General features: G+C 40.4%; 1 protein-coding gene across 3 annotated transcripts in view; it reads left to right on the top strand.

Moving 5' to 3' along the window:
• The window catches only part of SMOC1 (SPARC related modular calcium binding 1), a 447,006-nt gene that overhangs the window by 413,742 nt on the left and 11,749 nt on the right, over window positions 1–21,515 (top strand). For all 3 annotated transcript variants that reach the window (XM_033950924.1, XM_033950922.1, XM_033950923.1), the window contains exon 10: window positions 19,520–19,625. In XM_033950924.1, the coding sequence (XP_033806815.1) occupies window positions 19,520–19,625 (106 nt within the window). The remainder of the gene's footprint in view (window positions 1–19,519; window positions 19,626–21,515) is intronic.

Genomic DNA, 21,515 nt, shown 5'->3' on the forward strand with positions numbered 1-21,515 from the left:
ATGTTTTTTAAGAACAAGGCAATGGGGGGAAGGATACCGACAATGTAGGTATTATTTGCGCATGTAGGGAGATATTTAGGCATGCCTATGGATGCCTAAGGCCAGCGTAGGCATTGTGAACGCCAGAAGTGGCCTTAGGCATCCATTGGTGTGTCTAGGCACTTCTCATAGGCACGAGTCAAATGCCTTAAATGTAGTCCTGTAAAATGCTGGCCTACATTTAGGGTGTCTGTAGAAGAAACTAGAAGCGATTCTGGAAATGGCGGCTACTGGTGATTGACACATGCTAGGTACCCATTTTGCAGGTGCCTACAATGGTAGGTGCCGTTTCCAGAATCAGGCCCTAGGTGTCAGTAAGTACCCCCATGGTATATACATTAATGGACATTAATAGGACAAATATAAAATCAGCCAATTCCTGCTGCGGTGAAAATTGCCTTACTGCATGGGAAAAACCTGTGTAAGGTTCTAAGGCCACTTTTTACCACAACATAGTAAAATGACCTCGTAAAGCTACAATTGGAAGGAAAAAGGCAGTATAGGACATAGGGCCACTACAGAACAATCCATAGTGTTGCAGTAATGGCCATTCCTTCTCTTTTGCTAAGAGTATTCTACCGTAGTTAAATACTGCTAGTGGAAGTCTTCTCCAGAGTTTGGATCCTTGATATTACTGGGTACTAATTGCAGACTTTAGTACAATCCTTCCAACTTCTTGACTAATGCATCTCCTAGAAGAGCGACTTCATGATTATCTGTACTGCTCGCGGCTGTAAATTGTTTGTTTTCACTGCATTGTTGTATGCACCTTCATTCTTATAGTCTGTTAAAAATAAGATAAATTAAACACCATTTTTCAGTTAAACTAAACCCATCCATGAATGCTCTGTACACAAAGAAGAGAACATCAAAGAGAAAGCAGTCTGACCTTGCAAAAACCAAAAAGTGACTTGGCAAAAAAATGACAATTTATTATTTATGTATTTTCCCGCTGGGATGGAAACCTAATTGGTTACCTTTATTTTATTACTTCATAACACTTTGAAACTTTATGTACCAAAATCTAATTTTTAATTAACCATTGACAGCCCAGTTATTTCCAGGGATTTTGTTTTATTCCTGTAAGGGGCCATTGTAGTAGCTCTACCTACAATTCCACAAGGGACAGTCTCAGAATTCCAGACACCAGACACCACTGTCAGACACATGTTACTATGGTGCCAAGGTAGCTGACATTACCCCATCCACAAGGGCAAGGGTACTTACAGTAGCTCCTTTGTCAGGGTTAAAGGCTGAAGGCTCTCCCAGAGACACGAAATAGGAAAAGGCTTTCTAAGATGCAGCCCCACTGCTTACATACACATACTGTATATGTCAAATGTGATATGGAGGCAGTAACCAGAAACCCCTGAGAGAGGACATTAAGCCCAATGGATTTTAATCCCCCCATTAATGGAATAAAGGGTTTGCTTTCAAATTAATGGTGTATTCATTCAGAACACAACCCGTTTGAGAGATCTTTGGGCACTGTTGCAGCAAATATGCCTGTGACTTGTTCTTAAGTGCACTTTCTTCTATTCAATATGAAAACAAACTTAAACAGTAATTTTGTAGCTTTTTGAACAAGGAGCAAGAAAGTTTAAGATTTATTTATTATTTTTTTTAATACAGAAAGGCATAGAATGTCATAATTTACCCTGTTCGCTTACACTTTTCTCCTCCTTGAATCCTCTGCCTCCATCTCCTTCCTTTATCAACTTCTCTTTGGGGCAGAGTAAGATCTGGATGCTTTTCATAAAATTCTTCTTGGTCTCTTGGATTCCCTCCAAACTGGGCTGTCTTCACCATTAGGAAAATAAGACAACAGCCTAGGGAAGACCAGCAAAGATCAAAGGAAATCAATCAATGCTGGAAGCCACATACCACCTCAGAGAAGTATCAGCATATTCTCTTTCCCAGAGAAAGGGTAGGCAATAAACAGAAGAAAGTTTAACATTTAATAAAAATGTGATATCCAGTTCCGTGTTTTCGGATTATTTTGTTAAGTGGAATTACGAAAACCTTAGAATGGAGGAGGGGAGACCAAGGTCCTGACAGTTACTTCAGGAAGGGCATAAAACTAAAGGTTTGTCTGAAATACCCTTGTACTTGCCCTGGGCTCCAGAAGCACTTTTATACATACATTCCTTGTGGTACAATTGGTAGGTCATTTACCTACTGCACTCACAAGCTTAGCTTGAATCCCACAGCAGTATAAAAATTGCCATACTGGGACAAACCAAAGGTCTGTCAAGCCCAGTATCCTGTTTCCAACAGTGGCCAATCCAGGTCCCAAGCACCTAGCTAGATCCCAAGTGATAAAACAGATTTTATGCTGTTTATCCTAAGAATAAGCAGTGAATTTCCCCAAGCTATCTCAGTAATGGCCTATGAACTTTCTTTTTAGGAATTTATCCAAATGTTTTTTAAACCCCGCTAAGCTAACTTATTTCACCACATTTCCCGGCAACAAATTCCAGAGTTTAACTACACATTGTGTGAAGAAATATTTTCTCCGGTTTGTTTTAAATCTACTACTAAGTAGCTTCATCATATGCCTCCCTAGTCCTAGTATTTTTGGAAAGAGTAAACATGTGATTCACATCTACCCTTTCTACTCCACTCAGTAATTTTATGGACCTCTGTCATATCACCCCTGAGCCATCTGTTCTCCAAGCTACTTTAGCCTTTCCTCATAGGAAAGTTGTCCCATCCCTTTATCATTTTTGCCACCTTTTCTAATTTTACCTTTTCTAATTTTACTATATCTTTTTTGAGATATGGTGACCAGAATTACTCACAGGATTTGAGGTGCGGCCATACCATAGTGCGATATAAGGGCATTATAACATTTTCAACTCAGTCATCCATCCACTTATAGTAAGACTACTGGCCTCCAGACATCCTAATGGCTTGTTTTTGTGTGTTTTTCCCTTGGATTATTTTTAATGGCCCTTAAATAAAGACACGCTGAGTACATAAATGTCTAAAATAGGGAACATTTCAAACCATAATGATAGATTGTTTTATGGTTTGAAAATAATCATGTATGGCACTGGATTTTTGGACTTTTTTTTACAAAATGTCCAAAATCAGATTTGGATGTCATATTGAAAATTCCCCTCATTGTGTGCTAACAGGGAGATCACACCAGACACGCATAGGCACTTGGGTCTGCACTAGCAGTAACTCTGTTTTGTGCCCAAAATGTTGTATGCTTCTCCTTCTGTATTCGCAGTGGATGCGTTCTGGATATAGGCGCGAATATGAAAAAACACAAATAAATTTTCAATATCCAAGTTTCCAAGTTTATTAAATGTCTTGATTTATCGCCTATTCACATTTCTAGGCGATGTACAAATTAATTAATATATCATTTACAATAAATACAAACACACAAAAAAAAAAATTAAACCTTAAATGGGATTTAACTGACAATACTAAAACATAAGGAAAATTATTTAATTCGAGGGTTACATACAGTTATTATGTTTAAAAATTCAAGGGAAATACATTAGGATGGGTAAACAATAAATTCAAAGAATTAGCTTGACAAAGCAGAGAGATTTAGTCAGTAGTAGACTTTAATCATTAAATGCATCTATAAATAAGAAGCTTTTAAGAATATGTTATTTGCAGTTTTAAGAATCTGCCACCGTTTTTACTATTGAACCGTGAATAACTTTTCAACTTTTCAGTGATTTCAGGGCAGGCAAGCAAACAGCGATTTCAGGGCAGGCAGCCAACCAGCGATTTCAGGGCAGGCAAGCAAGCAGTGATTTCTGGGCAGCCAACCAGCGATTTCATGCGTGCTGGGAAGAAAACTTTCTCTCTAAGGATGCTGGGAAGCAGCCTTTTTATGAGTGCACATTGGGAAACATGGAAGCAGCAGATGGAGTTGGGAGAAAGCATGGAAGCAGCGATAAACTTTTTTATCGATACTGTATAATAAAAGGAAAAAACTGTAGTGATGACGTTTTTTAGGAGGCAGAATCAGCGGCCGAAAAATCGCGAATAATCGAAACCGGAGATACAGAAACCGTGAATACAGAAGGAGAAATGTATAAATATGTAACCTGAAAAGTGCCAATACCCATTTGCCAACTACAGTCAACCCCATCTCCTCTCAGCTCTTTCTTTAAAAAACAAAACAAAACCATGCTTATCATGGAAGCCAGAAAACAGCTGCTCATCCTTTTTGGAATTTCCCCAGTGAGTATGCATGATATCTGTTTGTATGCACTGCCCCCATTCTGTGCAGGTGAATCTCATACATGTTTATTTATTTATTTAAAACATTTTGAATCTGCCTTTATCCAAGGCACTTCCAAATTTCCATTCATAATAAAATAAGCAAAAGACATACATCAAATAGAGCAAAATACAGAGTTACAATATTCTATCCGCATAGCCTCAATATAACTGCACCCAAACTACAGTGGAACCTCGGTTTGCGAGTAACCCGGTTTGCGAGTGTTTTGCAAGACGAGCAAAACACTTAGCAAACTTTTGTCTCGCAAACCAAGCATTTTCCGCTACACGAGAACCTTCCCCCCCCCGCTCTAACTGGCATCGCACCCCCACCCCCCTGCGAACGCCCCTACCCCCCTGCGAGAACTGCATCGCACCCCCGTGCTGAAAGCGGCATCCGCCCGCCCTTCCTCCCAAACATGCTCCTTACCCCATCTGCCGGTTGTGCCACTGAAAGAGATCTCCCGCCTCTTGCCTGGGCTAGGCCTTGAGCATCTGCACATACTCAAGGCCTTCTGGCTATCGTTCTTTCCGAGATCTTTGCGTGCGCTGAATTGCCGTGCACACTAGACCTTAATGCCAGCATTGAGATGGCATTAGTTCTAGCTGCATAGCGTGGGTTTAGCACGCGCTAAAATCCTGCGTGCGCTAAAAACGCTATTACAGCTTAGTAAAGGAGCCCTAAGGGATAAAAACACATACAAAAACTGTAAAATTAACAATAACAATACTGACAATACTGGAACATATACTGTAGGAAAGAAATGATAAGGAAAGGTTACAATATTTAATGAAAGAAGGGAAAAAAGGGCAGGGCGAGAACATGAGGAAAATTAGGATAAAGTAACCATTAGAATAATGATCTCATTGTAAACAAGAAACAAAAATACTATGTATTATAAGCCTGTGAAAAATATTAGGCTTTTAATTGAGCTTTAAATGTTAAGAAGGAAGCTTCAGAACAGAGATATACAGGAAGAGAATTCCATAGAGTAGGAGCCATAACTAAGAAGGAAGAATTTCTAGGTACATCCACATATAATCACCTGAAAGAGGGAACAGTCAGTAAATATTGAGATGAAGACTGAAGGGTTCTCTGCAGAGAGTATTGAACTAAATAGCCAAATAGAAAAGGGCTCCCATGGTGCATTGGGCTGCCTGTTAGCACTTCTAGACAGCAAAATAATGTAGCTTGTGAGGTTGTGTTATTCTTTTACCAATACCTTTCCCCTTGACTTCCATTCTGCACATTTAGAGGAATGTGAAGGAAGGCTGATGTTGAGATGACCATAATTTTTTAATTTAGTCATCAAAATCTCATGGAACGTGAGGGGGGGGGGTGAGGGGGGTCCACCTAGGGTGTCCAATACCCTTGCAAGGGCTTATGTGGATTCCTCTTGAACCTCATCTCTGCCCACTGTGGGTAAACTTACATGCATATTGGACGGACAATTTTACAAAAGCTTGTTTCCATGGGTAAAGCACTATTTCAAGATTGCTCAGATTATCTGCTTCTTTGCAAACCAAATCTGTTTAATTCATGGATCTGTAACTAATTAAGGGGTTGGTTTACCATCATTCAGAAATAATAACCTGCTAAATGCATTATTTTCTCTGGAATATAATAAAATAAATAATATTCAGAGTCTGAAGAATGTTGCTGAGAGACCCAATACAGCAATTACCATTAGACCCCTTTTACATTAGATTTTAGGCACAATCCCTTTGTCAACCATGTGCTATATTATCTGTCTCATTAGTGGAGGAATAACCTAATGGTTAGAGTGGTTAGATATGAACCAGGGAAGCCAGGTTCAAATGCCACTGCTGCTTCTTCTGATCTTGGACACATTTTGTTAATCAGTGATTATGTATGTTTTAGCTTGTAATTTGTGGATAGTGCAGAATCTTAAATTATAAATTAAATAAATAAAAGTTATTACCTCACAGACATAGAGGGGCATAATCAAAAGATAACATCTAAATCCATTTTGGGCCTAAATCGCTAGTCGGCAGTGTCTAAAGTCCATTTCCAAAAAATACGTCCAAAAAATTTTTTTTTTCAAAAATCGTCTAATTATACGTCCAGCTGTTTGATCGGCCAGACCGCTGTCATCTATCTTTATACCCCATTCTTGTCCAAACATTCGTCCAAGACAAAAATGCCTAGAACAAGACCTTTTGGACGTGGGAGGGGCCAGCAAAGTGATGGACTGGACACCCAGAAATGGCAACACAGTAGTGGATCACTTTACAGGGCACTGCGGCAAACTTCACAAAAAGGGTGCCATATAAACATCTTACCAGAACTCCCTTATAGGTCATGATGAGCCCCTCCAAAACACCCCAAAACCTACTAGATCCACCTGTCTACAACCCCAATAACCCCAGAATATTTAAGCCACCTCTGTGCTGCTCTACTAGGCTTTCCTATGCCAGGTGCTGATGTTATGAGGTAGGTATGTACGTTTTTATTCTAATTTTTATGGTGTTGTGGGGGGGGTCAGTGATCACTGGGGTAGTGTGTGGGGGGTCTCTACTTTGTGTCTGCAGTGGTTATCTGGCCACTTTGGATACCTTCTGGGCACTTAGACCTTTTACGTCGCCTAAGTCACAATGTACAAGTTCCATTCAAGCAGCCTCGTTACACTTTCGGTTATACTTGCAGTACAACTAAGTCTAGGTCAGCCTACATCCACCCAGATCCCACCCTGATCACTCCTCCTAAAACGCCCCTTTCAGCTCTGGGCATACAGCAGCACTGAAGAGGCCTAAGCTGTTTTTAAATACGTCTAAAACCCGTTTTGGTGATTGGCTCTTGGACGACTTGTCTTATTCATCGTTCAAGTGCCAATTTAGACGGGATTTTAGACGTATTTCCATTTCGATTATGAGCCCTTAGACCGTACGCCCTCCAGGGACATAAAAAATATACCTATGGTACCTCAGTGTAATTTGACTTGAAACAGAGAAAAATGAAGGTAGATAAAGACCAGACCAGATTCTACAAACGGTGCTGTTATTGATGGTTGCCTATAAATGGCTGCCAATCACATTCACCACCTTTTTTATGGAAAAGTATTTTCTGAGGTTACCTCTGAGTCTATCCTCTTTTGCCTTCATCCTATGCCCCCTCATTCCTGAGCTTCCTTCCTACCGAAAGTAACTTGCCTCTTCCACCTTTCCTCCTAAGTATACATATTAAGATCTTTAAGTCTGTTCTCATATGCATTATGATGAAAATCTCCAACCATTTTAGTAGCCTTCCTCTGGATTAATAGCCTTCCTTCTGAGAAAGGCATGAGCAAAATCCAAAAAAATGATATAGATAAGGCTTTTTATTCCATTTCAAACAGTCATAGCCTCAACATCGGGAATCTCTTGAATTGAACAGATGAAACATATAGGCAATGTTCATAGTAAGTCATCAACAAAATTTAAGGACAGGAACACAAAAATACTTTCCTATACTTCAGTCAGTTCACTGCCTTGTTTAATTTTCCTAAGAAATAATGGAGGAAATGCGGCATTGCATAGCTGATAACACTGCATACATTAACTCATTTATAAAAGCAGAACTATTACAATAGAATAAGGAAAGAGAAAATAGTTCAAATATCGACTTCTGCTAATCTCATCCCACAGTAGGTAAACAATTAGCACCTTAGAAGCATAACAGGTTTTAGAAAGACTTAAGAAATAATATGCTGTAGTTACTGTAGGCTTTGACTCTGAGTATACAGGTCTTCACCACAGTATTTTGATCTCACAAAAGAATGAGCACCTATCAGCGTAGCAAGGGTGAACAAGGCCAAGGGCGGTGGCGCCCCTCCCTCCCCCATGCATGTGTGCCTCTTCCCTGTACCTTTTCAATTTCGGCACAAGCAGCCACAAACTTGCCGCCCGCGTCAGCTTTGGCGCTCTCTCTGACATCACGCCCTAGGCAAGAGTCCTGGAAGTGGCGTTAGAGAGAGCGCCGAAGCCGACACGGGCAACAAGTTGGTGGCCGCTCGCACCAAAGTGAAAAAGGTATGGGGAAGGGTAGGGGAGTGCGCATGGCAGAGGGGGAGGAGTGGGAAGGGGCAGGGAGGAGGAGGGGTGCCAGCACCCCGAGCAAGAGTGCACCTGGGGTGGACCGCCCCCCCTCACCTCCCCTTACCACACCACTATCTATCAGCAGATGACATGATACAGACTACATAAAAGAGGTGTCTTAACATACAGTACATCATTCCTTTTCTTCTTGCACAGAAGATCTAAGTACTAATAATCGAGACCCACTTTCCATGTACATCATTCCTTTTCTTCTTGCACAGAAGATCTAAGTACTAATAATCGAGACCCACTTTCCATGGTGACAAAGAAGGTTGTGAGTACTTTAACCTCTCAAACACAGATTGTTGCAGTAGAAGGACTTCTAACAGCTCTAGGGATGCTGAGGCTGCCAACACCATTAGAAAATAACCATCAAAGAATAGGAAAAACATAAAGCATAAGGTCAGCTTTTATTCCAATGAAGTGGCACTTAGCACATGAAGTGGCCTCACATTTCTATCAGCTGTACTGGGGGGGGGGTATTCTAGGGGCACTGAAATTAGTGCAAAGCTGCACTGGCATGTGGGATAGTGAAGAAGAGGAACTGAAACACAAGTGGAGGATCCTTGCAGTTTTCCAGAATCGGCCATTGCCAGAGAGAATGTTCTGGAGGCCCCACAGGCCTGGAGTTCTTTTTGTCTAGATCATTGCCTTCCCTCCCATTACCTTTTGGTTCAGTTCAAAGAGCAGGTATTATCCTAGAGAAGACCCTGTGAGTTCTGGAAAGCAATCTGGATCAGCTGTTGAATGAAAAGCAATACATTTTCAGGCTGAGACTGATGACTGAATAGTATTTGTCTGCTGCCTGCTCAATGAGGAAGTGACATCTGACATGCAGCTTTTCTATGGACTTTGCAGCAAACATATACCTACTCCTGTTTCCTTGGGGAGCAGAATGGGTTTAGGTAGAAGAAGATGATTTGTGAGGGGGAGGCCTCATTCTAATGATGGCAGAATTATGTTAGGTGGTTATAATATCTTTTCTTCTACCTCCTTTTATCTTCTGGGCCCACATTTGCCATGGGATCTGGCAGAAGTTCACAAACTACAACCGTAAGCGCTCTCGTTCATAAGCCTTGTATTGAGTCCTGCACTATTTCATATTCATGTCACAAGGGATCTGGGTGTCATTGTGGACAATACGATGAAACCTTCCACCTAATGTGTGGCGGCGGCCAAAAATGCAAACAAGATGCTAGGAATTATTTAAAAAGGATGGTTAACAAGACTAGGTATGTTATAATGCCTTTGTATCGCTCCATGGTGCGACCTCACCTGGAGAATTGCGTTCAATTCTGGTCTCCTTATCTCAAGAAATATATAGCGGTACTAGAAAAGGTTCAAAGAAGAGCAGCCAAGATGATAAAGGGGATAGAATTCCTCTCATTTGAGGAAAGACTAAAAAGATTAGGGTTCTTCAACTTGGAAAAGAGACGGCTGAGGGGAGATTTGATTGAAGTTTACAAAATCCTAAATGGAGTAGAACGGGTACAAGTGGATTGATGTTTCACTCCGTCAAAAATTAGAAAGACTAGTGGACGCTTGATGAAGTTTCAGGGAAATACTTTTAAAACCAATAGGATGAAATATTTTTTTCACTCAGAGAATAGTTAAGCTCTGGAATGCGTTGCCAGAGGATATGGTAAGAGCGGATAGCATAGCTGGTTTTAGGAAAGGTTTGGACAAGTTCCTGGAGGAAAAGTCCATAGTCTGTTATTGAGAAAGACAGGGGGGAAGCCACTGCTTGCCCTATATCGGTAGCATGGAATGTTGCTACTATTTGGGTTTTGGCCAGGTACTAAGGACCTGGATAGGCCACCGTGAGAATGGCCTACTGGGCTTGATGGTCCTTTGGTAGGACCCAGTAAGACTATTCTTATATTCTTCTTGCTCTCTCTTTTCCTCCATAGATATTGGACAATAGCAGCTTCCATGCAGTAAGATGAACCTCACTGATAAGAAATCACCAGTGTATTGCAAAGCAATACCAGCTAGGATCTTAGCATAGTTTCTTTGGAAACTCTGAAATTGACTCTTCTGGTTGTTAAGGATGCAGTGAGCAGGGTGTATTTTGTTCAAAGCAGTCAGCTATTATGTATACTCTGTAGGTAGGTTAGTTTGATTACTCTGGTATAAAATGATAAATGCCTCTCTGGGTGGGTTTTATTTTGAGACAGGCACTCTGCATTTTTTTAGATGATTGTATTATCTATCCCCATGGCCGGATATACAAAAGCACAAAGTTGTGGTGTGACATTGGCAGGAGGAAAGTTGCTGCAGTGATAGTGTCCTGACAGGAAGATATTAGAAAAGATCTTTACGAGCTCAAAGATTTTACTGTAGGATGCCAAACATTTCTAACATTCCAGGAAAGGGGTAAAACCGGAGAGTCTTTTGCTTCATGTGCCATAGCACAGTGACAGAAGATTAATGGCACATTCTGTTCTAATTAGGAATGAAGAAGGTAAATTGCCAAAGTGTTTTGAGAAAGGCATTTGTCGTGATCTGCTGTGGAGAAAGTAGTACTTTATCTTTTTTAATGACTTTTGCTTTAACAACCTGGAGTCAATGATTTTTTTTCACAACAGAAGATTTTGTCATCGTTATTTGAGAAAGTAAAACAGTATAAGTTGCTTATGGCATCTTTGAACATTTGGCCACGAGGAGAAATGTTGTAGCGATGACCTTCTGCAGATTCACCTACTTTCAGCTAGAGTAAATATATTTGACTGTGTTCAGGGGGCATAACTGTATACGGCCGATTCCTAGAAGAAGCAGAATGCATGTGTTGAATAATTATAGTTGCCAATACTGGGACAGACTGAAGGGCCAGCAAGCCTAGGATCCTATTTCCAATAGTGGCCAACCCAGGTCACAAGCACCTGGCAAGATCCCAAGATGTAAAACAGATTTTGTGTTGCTTATCCTAGGAATAAGCAGTGGATTTTCCCAAACCATCATAATAATGTCTTATGGACTTTAGCTTTAAGAAATTATCTAAAACTTTTTTAAAACCCTGTTAAGCTAACTGCTTTTACCAAATTCTCTGGCAATGATTTCCAGAGTTTAATTACACGTTGAGTGAAGAAATATTTTCTGTGGTTTGTAGCTTCATCACATGCCCCCTAGATCTAGTATTTTTGGAAAGAATAAACAAGCAATTCACATCTACTTGTTCCACTCCACTCAGTATTTTATAGACCTCTATCATAGTTCCGTGAGCCTTCTCTTCTCCAGGCTGAAGAGCCCTAGCTGCTTTAGCCTTTCTTCATAGGGAAGTGTTCCTTCCCTGTTATCATTTTTGGCACTCTTCTCCGTACCTTTTCTAAATCCGCTATACCTTTTTTGGAGACGCAGAGATCATTCTATTTGCTTTCTTAGCCACTGCCACACTCTTCAACATGACACCCAGATCTTTTTCCTGAGCAATGACTCCTAACGTAGAACCCTGCATCACATAGCTATAGTTTGGGTTCCTCTTTCCTACATGCATCACTATGCACTTGTTCACATTAAACGTCATCTGCCATTTTGACGCCCAGTCTCCCAATCTTACAAAGTCCTCTTGCAGTTTTTCATACTTATCTTGCGATTTAATAACTTTAACAACTTTGTGTCATCAGCAAATGTATATTTTTCCCCCCCCCCCCATTTCTACAAAACCGCAGATGCAGTTTTTAGCACACTCTGGCACACTGAATGCTCTGCACTGCTCCCGATGCTCATAGGACCTCTATGAGCATCAGGAGTAGCGCAAGTCTTTCAGCATGCCGGCCAGCACTTAAAACCGCTTCTGCGGTTTTGTAAAAAGGGGGAGGGGGGTTAATTATCTCACAAGTTATTCCCATCTCTAGATCATCGATAAATATGTTACAAAGCATCAATCCCAGCACAGATCCCTGGGAACCCCACTATTTACTCTTCTCCATTGAGAATATTGACCATTTAACCCTACTCTTAGTTTTATATCTTTCTTTTTTTTACTTTATTTAGTTTTTAATGCCAACAAAAAGTGCAATACAATTTATATACAAATAATGATAATCAACCAAGCACTTATAATCAATCAGTATCTATACAAAAGATAAAAATTCCCTCCCCCATCCATCATTACCATCAGGAATAATACCAAAACAAAAGATATACCCCCTCCCACTCTCTCCCCCCCCCCCCCGGATATGTGGGTAAAAAACAATGGAATAGAAAGATAAATTAAGATGTTTTATATCTTTCAATCAGTTATGATGGTTGTTCCTCCTATACAGCCTAACTTTCACATGTTGGATTTTGGATTCAATGGTTCACATTTTCTAGCACCAACAATGAGGCCCTCTTTTATTAATCAATTTAGTGAACGCTAAATGCTAACGTGTGCATGTTAGTCTATGGATGCGTTAGCGTTTAGCGTGCGCTAATTCAATTAGCACACGCTAATTGGTTAGCGTACCTTAGTAAAAGAGGTGGTAAATATTACTAGCTTATATATAACTGCTGATTCCTTCCCAATATCAGCCCCTGTACCACCTCTGACCTGCCCATTTTTTTATGAGCCTTCGGGGCCGATATTCAGCAGAACTGCCCAATTTAATGCTGCTGAATTGGAGGTAAAATGGCCACCTCTCCTGTCTACTTATATCGCTTTAAATATTGGACCTATCCTTTTTTGTGTGTAAAAACACAGAAAGCTTTTATAAAATTACCTTCACAAATTGTATTTTCATTTTATTCTGCTAAATTTTACAATAATTATAGATAGTAACTTAGCAAATAAAAAAAAAAAAAAAAAAAAATAATATGAAATAAGTAAATCAATCCAGCCCACATTATGGAGTGAAAAAATAAAATCCATGCAGCTAAACAAATAACTAGTAAGGCCTCAAAATAATGAATAAATCAATGTACCCTCAATGCATTCTGGTATTCCAGTCAAGGAAATTAGAAATCACCATTTATGGTACTCATCAAGCTGTAGTACATCTAGAAAAAAAAAAAACCCTGGGAAGTCATCAAACATTTACATGGAGAGATTAAAAAGAAAATTGCCCCAGCTACCAGTACTTGGGGCTTCAATTATAGAAAAGCCTTCCTTCAAATTTGTGTAGTTTTACACGCATACATGGAAACAATTTCTGGCCTCAAAACGTAATATCTATTCTCATTGAAGTCTCTGGAAGGCTTGCCCTAATGGAGATGAATCCAGAAAGACTGGAAGATCTAAAGAATCAGACAATGCCTACATCATAAGTCTCTCCTTCTGCAGCATTCCTCAATATAATTTAAGAAGGAAAATAATACACCCCACCTTTTATTAAGCCATAGTAGAGGTTTCTACCATGGCCCGGAGCACTAAATGCTCCGATGCTTCTCCAACACTCATAGAATACCTATGAACATCGGAGCAACATCAGAGCATTTAGTGCCCCGGGCTATGGTAGAAACCTCTACCGCTGCTTAGTAAAAGAGGCTCACAGTTTGGAAATACCAACAGAGTCAAAATTAGGAAACTGTATTCATCAGTAATTCAACAGGAGAGTCCTTGGGAATTTTAAGATCCAAAGACTCAGTCTGCCTATCCTTCAGCAGCTAACTATACTTGATACAGACATAGGGTTAATGGATATCCAGATTTCCCTGGACATGTCCGGGTGTATGGATGGCTTTTCAAAACCCAGTACTTTGTTCAGGTTTTGAAAAGCTTCTGATGTTGGGACGGCATCCGTGAACACGCGGATGCAACACGGTGAGGTCACGAGCACATGTGTGACATCATCGCGTCATATCCCGATGCACGAACAGGTTAAGAGGGTAGGGCTGGAGGCTGGATATGGTCGGAACTGGATGAGCCTGGGGGGGTGGCTATGGGTCTGGATTTTCCTTTGGGAAAATCTGGTAACCCCATATAGGCAGGTCCAGTAGCCTGGAAAATGAAGGCCTTGGATTCCACTTGTGCAGCAGATTTATCCACTTAGAAAATCCTCCCTTCATGCTCATTCAATTTGGCCACTGCTTCCCTAGAAAACAGAAAAACTATCGACAAAAGCACTAAGTAAGGAGTAAATTTGAAATTTAGTCTTCCTGATATCAATTAAATTAGATGTAGGTATACTAGTAGTTTCTAGACTAGACTTCCTGAGTCAGTACATCAAGCTCCCTCTCTGTCTATATTCACATTCTAGGCTAAAAGCCCACCTTTTTTGAGGCTACTTTTATGGTAACTCCTAACTCTTATTCGATTGTAAAGTACCCACATCTGTTTTAATCATTCCCACAATAAGCAATTCCCTAATCCCTTGTTTTTGTAGCTCTGTCGAGCAGGAACTGTCTCTTATGTGTTTAGTGGACAGCCCTGCGTATATCTAGTAGTGCTTTAGAAATGATAAGTGTAGTAGCAGTTGCTGAAGGTGACTCCGACACTGGAAAGCGACATGGAACCCAACTCAAGTTCCACCCAGTACTGTGTAATCAACAGAAACTTGTTGGAGCAAAGCACTCCCAGGAAAAGTCTGGCCACCCAACAGAGAGTTCACTGAGCCCATAGGACGGGGCAGTGGATTTGAAAAAGATGCAACTACAGAAACAGTACCTAATATTGGCTGCAGGTTCCTTCCAATAGTTTTTGTCAGAGGCGTAACAACATATTTATTTGTAATTATTTGTTCCCCCATTGCCCACAATATCTAGCAAAAAGTCCAGTACCACTTATTCTTCTGTTGCATCTAGTTGCACTAAAGGGTTACCAAAGGGCCATGCCCTTTTTTGCCGTGCCCCTTCAGCTGCATGCTAGCAGTCACGCAGAACAACCACATGCATTGGCGAAGAGATATGTGTCATCATCCAAGAAAAGGGACCAAGTCTTAGAAATTGAGTTATTCAGCTGGCTAAGTAATCAAGAAAATGATGATTCACATGCAACAAACCACATCTTTCTATCATTTCATTTGCCAGAGATACACCATTTCAATGAATAATATAATTTAACAAATAAATAGAATCCAACTGGCATTGTTGCCTCGTTTCTTAAGTAAGCGTGCACTAAGACTTGGCACCTTTTCTTAGATTGCAAAAGATATTATACAAGAGATGCCTGCATCGAACAGATTGACCAATCAGAGGTATTGGGTGTGGAACAATGGTGTGTTTTCCTAGAGTTGGGAATCTTTTTGCAGAATTCCTCAGGGATCACCTGTTTTTCCCATGCTTTTCATTATTTTTATGAGTTCATTAAAGATCTTGAGATTAACAGAAGGAGAACGCTTACTTTCTTATGCCCATGAATGGTTTCGTTTTGGTTCCTGCTTGTTCCAGTTTGACAGATACCTATGCTAGAATCTCAGTGTGTATGAGTAAAATTGCAAACCTGGCTTCTTTTCAGAAGCTTAAACTGAATACCAATAAAAAAAAGGTCTATGGTTTCATAATTTGATATCTTCTGTTCCTTCTTCTATAACATTAAATTTGGGTATGTCGTTAAATGTGGAAAAGAAGACAAAGTCTAGATTCCTCTCTCACCTATGAGCATCAGGTTGGTAATATTACCTTGGAGGAAAACTTTGTATACGTAGCAACTGCTTAGGTTAATTAAGGCGGGGGGAGGGGGGTCATCAATATCTGCTACTGTTAAAATGGGATTTTTTCCACATGTGCTATTTTAGCATGACTTGTGGTAAAATAACCTGTCTTTACAGTAACACACATTGATGAATTCCCCCATAAATCTTATTTTTTTGAGCATCATTTTGCATTAATGGTTCAAATGCTCGTATTATTACAGATTGAGTATTGTAATTCTTTATATGTGGGATTGAACTCTTGTTTGTCAAACAAACTTCAATAAATTCAAAATACAGCAGTAAGATTGATTTTTGGTTTAAGAAGATACGATAGTGTTTCAGTTGCTTTTAATAGGTCGCACTGGCTATCGGTCAAAAGTAGAGCGGAATTTAAATCTGTTTTGTTTTCTACATATTGCAGACAGATTCATCTGATTATTTAATTCAGTCTCTTTCCTATCTACTTATATCCTCTTTATGGTTAAATGGAATATTCATATTATGTTATCCTTCAAAGGGGATGCGATATAAGTAGCAGTTTAGCTGCGTGTTTACTTGTACTGCTACTACTAGCTAGAATAATTTGACTTGGTAAATTAGGGTAGAATCTGGTTATCTGAGGTTTCAAAAAGAACTGAAAACATTTTTATATGTAAATATATACACCCTCTTCTATTAAACTGCGCTGCTCCCGACGCTCATAGGAACTCTTTGAGCATCGGGAGCAGCGCAGGCCATTCAGCGCGGCTCACCACACTAAAAACAAATTGCCTAGCAAAGCGGGAAAACACCCAGTTAAGAGTGTATCTGTCATGTTGAGCAGCGCGTCAACGTCTTCAAAGAAATTGAGCACCACAGGTTGCCTATTCTGTTTTCTCAGAATCACTGGTAACCCATTCTTATATATGTACTCTATATGTTAAACTAAACTAAACTAAACCTTGGGTTTATATACCGCATCTTCTCCACAAACGTGGAGCTCGGCACGGTTTACAGGGGTTGGGATAGAAAGGAACTCCAATGGAAATTATAGAAGTAAGTATAAAGAGAGGTTAGAGGGCTTAGTGTTATATATTGCTCTATAAATTATAAATCGCTTTTCCCTTCATAAAACTCAGTTTTGCACATGTAAAGCCTTTCTAAACTTACCTTCTGTAGGTATTAAAAATTTGCAGGACTGCCTATGTATATCATTGATCATTCATCCAAATAAGCAGAGCCTTCAACAGAAGCCTCTGAAATTTGCTTTAAGCACATCAGATTTCTTAGGATAAAGACACAGTGAGTATCAAAATATAGCCAGAGTGGAGAAATCCAGAACTGGGAAGAAATCCTAGTATTTCTTTTCCAGATATTGTTTTCCCCAAAGCATATAGAATTACTTAGTAGCCATACACCCACATTGGAGATGTTTAACATTTCCAAAGCAAAAGATTCTTGGGGGATTTGCTTTTGGATTATGAATGGCCATTGCATAAAGGAATACTATCAATCGTGCATGCATCCAAACCACACTTAACAAGTACAATCCAGTGTTTCATATTATGAAAAACTAATAAAAGTAAATGGAAAAAATAAACAGGAACAGTAGAAAAACAGAACTGTTCTATTTTTATTTCTGTAACAAAATTAATCCTAAAGCCCCTTTTTATCAAGCCGCGTTAGGGTTTTTTATCGTTGACTATGGTGGTAAAAGCTCCAACGCTCATAGGAATTCTCTGAGTGTCGAAGCTTTTACCACCACGGCTGGTGAGAAAAACCCTAGTGCTGCTTAATAAAAGGGGCCTAAATTATGGACCCTTTTACTAAAGCATAACACACACCAACTGAATTAACACAATATGGCAGGGGTGTCAAAGTCCCTCCTCGAGGGCCGGAATCCAGTCGGGTTTTCTGGATTTCCCCAATGAATATGCATTGAAAGCAGTGCATGCAAATAGATCTCATGCAGATTCATTGGGGAAATCCTGAAAACCCGACTGGATTCTGGCCCTCGAGGACCGACTTTGACACCTGTGCACTATGGGCTCCTTTTACTAAGCTGCGCTAGTGGTTTTAGTGTACGCTTAGCACGCTACAATGCCGCATGCGCTAGACGCTAATGCCTCCATTGAGCTGGTGTTTAATTTTTCTGTGTAGCGCGGCGGTTAGCGCGCGATAATCTGCAGCGCATGCTAAAAACGCTAGTGCAGCTTAGTAAAAGGAGCCCTATGTTGTATGCTCTATCTTATCAGTGGATAAAAATATGTGGTACCTGGATGAATACAGAAACTAGAGAATGACACAGTGACATAATTCATCACCGTTCCCGTCCCAGGCATCAAAATCTTAAAAAATTTGGGAATCGTGCCATATAAAAATTGATAGTATTATCTTGCAGCCGAACATATAGATACTATAATACACACAATTGTTCAAATCAGCATAGTATCATATCCTTTAAGTGTAGCAAGGACCTCAGAAGTGCCAGTATCAGCCAAGTGTTTTCAATGGCTATGGTACTTTCGGGCACTGGCCTCCCAATTGGACCCACTATAAACCTCTTTAATAATTTTATAAAGTGCTTTATGCCACAAAGTGCTTATTTTGTTAAAGTGCTATAGTCAAAAACTTAGTCAAATAGTTGAGCAATTCTGAAGCTCTATAAATTACAAACTTATCTTTTTTGTTTCATTGCTCATATCAGGGAGGGACCTGTCATTCAACATGTTTCACCGGTAGGCTGTATCAACAACCATCCCCCCCTTCTGTTATGAATGTGCACCATCCCGATCATATAGTTAAGAACAAAGATGGCATAGCATAATTGCTTTGTATTGGATTCTAAATAGAAATGGTAGCCAATGCGGTTGTCGGAGATATGGGGTAGAGCCATGTTATTGTTGTTTTTAGGTCATCAAAGTCTCTGTATAAATGAGACATCACTTTTGCACCAATTATACCCCCCCCTTTTTTTTACAAAACCATAGCATATTTTTTAGCACTGCCGTGGCGGCACCAGCTCTGACATTCATAGGAATTGTATGAGCATCAGAGCTGTTGCCGCCGTGGCTGGCGCTAAAAGCCGTGCTATGGTTTTGTAAAAGGAGGGGATAATACATTGAGTTTGTAGAATCATCGGGACAAAGATGGTTCATACCAAAAGCTTCTATTACTGGTGGCAGAAATGTGAAAACATATGTTCACGCTCTCGGAAATTGGAATATCTCTTCAGAAATCACAGCTGTCCGGGGAGCTGACACAGCATGATGACAAAATGGCATGGACAAACTGGAATGAATAAAGTGTCCTGTAACAATATTAAAACAACTGATAATTGATATATTTATATTTAATATTTGTCTGAGGACATTTTGGCATGGAACCGATTTTGTGACAGAAAAATGTACACTCTCTCATTCTCTGCCCCTGATCTTATGTCTTTTGTTACATGAAGAAAGAGGCATCTGTATCAGCTGCAGTGACTGACCAAGAGCTCTTCCTCATTTGAGGCAGTAGACGATGCCCCAGAATCTCTCCATCTCTGATGTGGTCTTAAATTAACTTTTCTCTCTCTGTTTACATTCTTAAATCTCTTCTTCTAGGTTGCCCAGATGGGAAGAAAGTAGAATTCATCACCAGCTTACTGGATGCTCTCACTACAGATATGGTACAGGCCATCAACTCTGCAGCCCCAGTGGCAGGTGGGAGGTGAGTAACAAGATATTAAAATAAAGTAGGGTATTAAAAGGCATCAAGCAATTCTTTGATCATTCAAAATTATTCTGGAAATGTTCTGAATTGTATTGATTTGTACTATGTTTTAATTATATTTTCTTAAGGTAAGGTAGGTTTGGATTGTTTGTGAATTGTATTTATGCTTCATGGCCTAGATGGCTACCTATGGTATAGCAAACCCTGAAAGTATATTTAACCCACAGATTTTGCCATAGTAATGAAAAATAAACTATGTGGACAGTTTCCTTTTATTCCCCGCCTCCCCCACTACCGCTCACGCACGCCCCTTCTCTTGTACCTCTTTAATGTTTTTGGCACGAACAGTGACCTCCAACCTGCTGCTCGTGCCAGTATCGGCTCTTCCTCTGATGTCACTTCCTGGACCCATACCAAGGAAGTGACATCAGAGGAAAAGCCAATGCTGGTGCAAGCAGCAGGATGGCGTTGCTGCTCACGCCGGGAACGTTAAAGAGGTACAAGGGAAGGGGTGCATGCGTGCAGCAGGAGGGGGCAGGGAAGGAGAGGTTGGGGGTGGCAGAGAAGAGGGTGGGAGAGGGGCGCCATTCCACCGTTTCTCAGAACAGGTGACCTGATGAAAGCAAGTCAGACTTCTTGGAGATTGTTGATTAGGCATCACTAGACAACCTACTTCTTGCTGGGCTGCCAACCCTCTGTACTGCACATGGCCATGTCAAAGGCACTGACTGCCATCATATTCGGGTCAATGCAACCCAGGCAGCCTATATACCTCAGCCATGCTTGTGAAGTCCTTGCAGCAGGTATCACTGCCCTCCTCAACTAATTACTCCCCTCCAAGTTTGAATACGCCTGTCTCAAATAATGCTGCAACAATTCCTGAAAAGTGACATGTTCCGTAAGCAACATTGCAAAGTTTCAAAGCATAATACATTCTGGCTAAAGAATTTTAGCTGCTTAATGATGTCAGGTTGAGCCCCCTGTGTTAGCAGCAAGAATGGTAATGAGAAAGCAGATCAGACCTAAAAGTTTTAAGTGCTTTTAAAGCCCCATGCCTTGCAAACCATATGTCCCCTCCTGGACAATTAGCATCTGCCCCCACCCCCACCAATCCAGCATGGTCAGCACCCTGGCCAGCATTCTTTTTCTCTCAGCAAGTACATCAAGAGAAGGGAGAAGGGAAAGGGGGTTAGCATCTGAGAGAGGCCAAGATCTGAGGCACCACTGACATTATCAAATCATGAACCCAGTGGCAGTAGAGGTAGAAATGTATGCATAGATTTGCAGTAGCTTCCTGAACCAGCATAGCAAATGATGACATGAGTCCCCTGACCACCTCCCTCCACTGCATGAATGCCAGGACATAGGCTGGGCCTATGCGCCTGGCAGAGCATCATACTTTTCGATTACTGTCTGCTCTATTACCATATTTCTTCTTTCAGCTAGTGGTTCAAAACTATTTTTGGTCTCCAAAATTCAAGAGATTTATACCCGTTAAATACACACCATCTGTGTTATGCAAAGATATTTCTTACGAGGCTGGTGATATTTCATAAACATGGCAGGTGCCAGAGTCAACAAAACAAGCTGCTTCTGACCTCTCACAAATGTTCATGAAATGAATCTTTAAAAAGTAAACCAGGTGCGGGCAAATGGAAATATGCCTTCTTATGTTGTGGTCTGGTACTCCGAGTCATCGTTCATCAAATCTCCTAAGTAATTTTGTTCCTAAATTGGTTTTATTGAAATGTTTGTGTCTCTTCCAAGTTTGTGCAAAATGTGTTTTATGCAGTCACATAAGTCTGTTATAGCAGGCTGATGTTAACCTTTTGATGAATCTGGAAGAAGCATGCAGCTTCAATAAAACTGATTTGGAAAATAAATTAC

This window comes from Geotrypetes seraphini, chromosome 7 (genome assembly GCF_902459505.1).
Source record: "Geotrypetes seraphini chromosome 7, aGeoSer1.1, whole genome shotgun sequence".
Taxonomy (NCBI): Eukaryota; Metazoa; Chordata; class Amphibia; order Gymnophiona; family Dermophiidae; genus Geotrypetes; species Geotrypetes seraphini.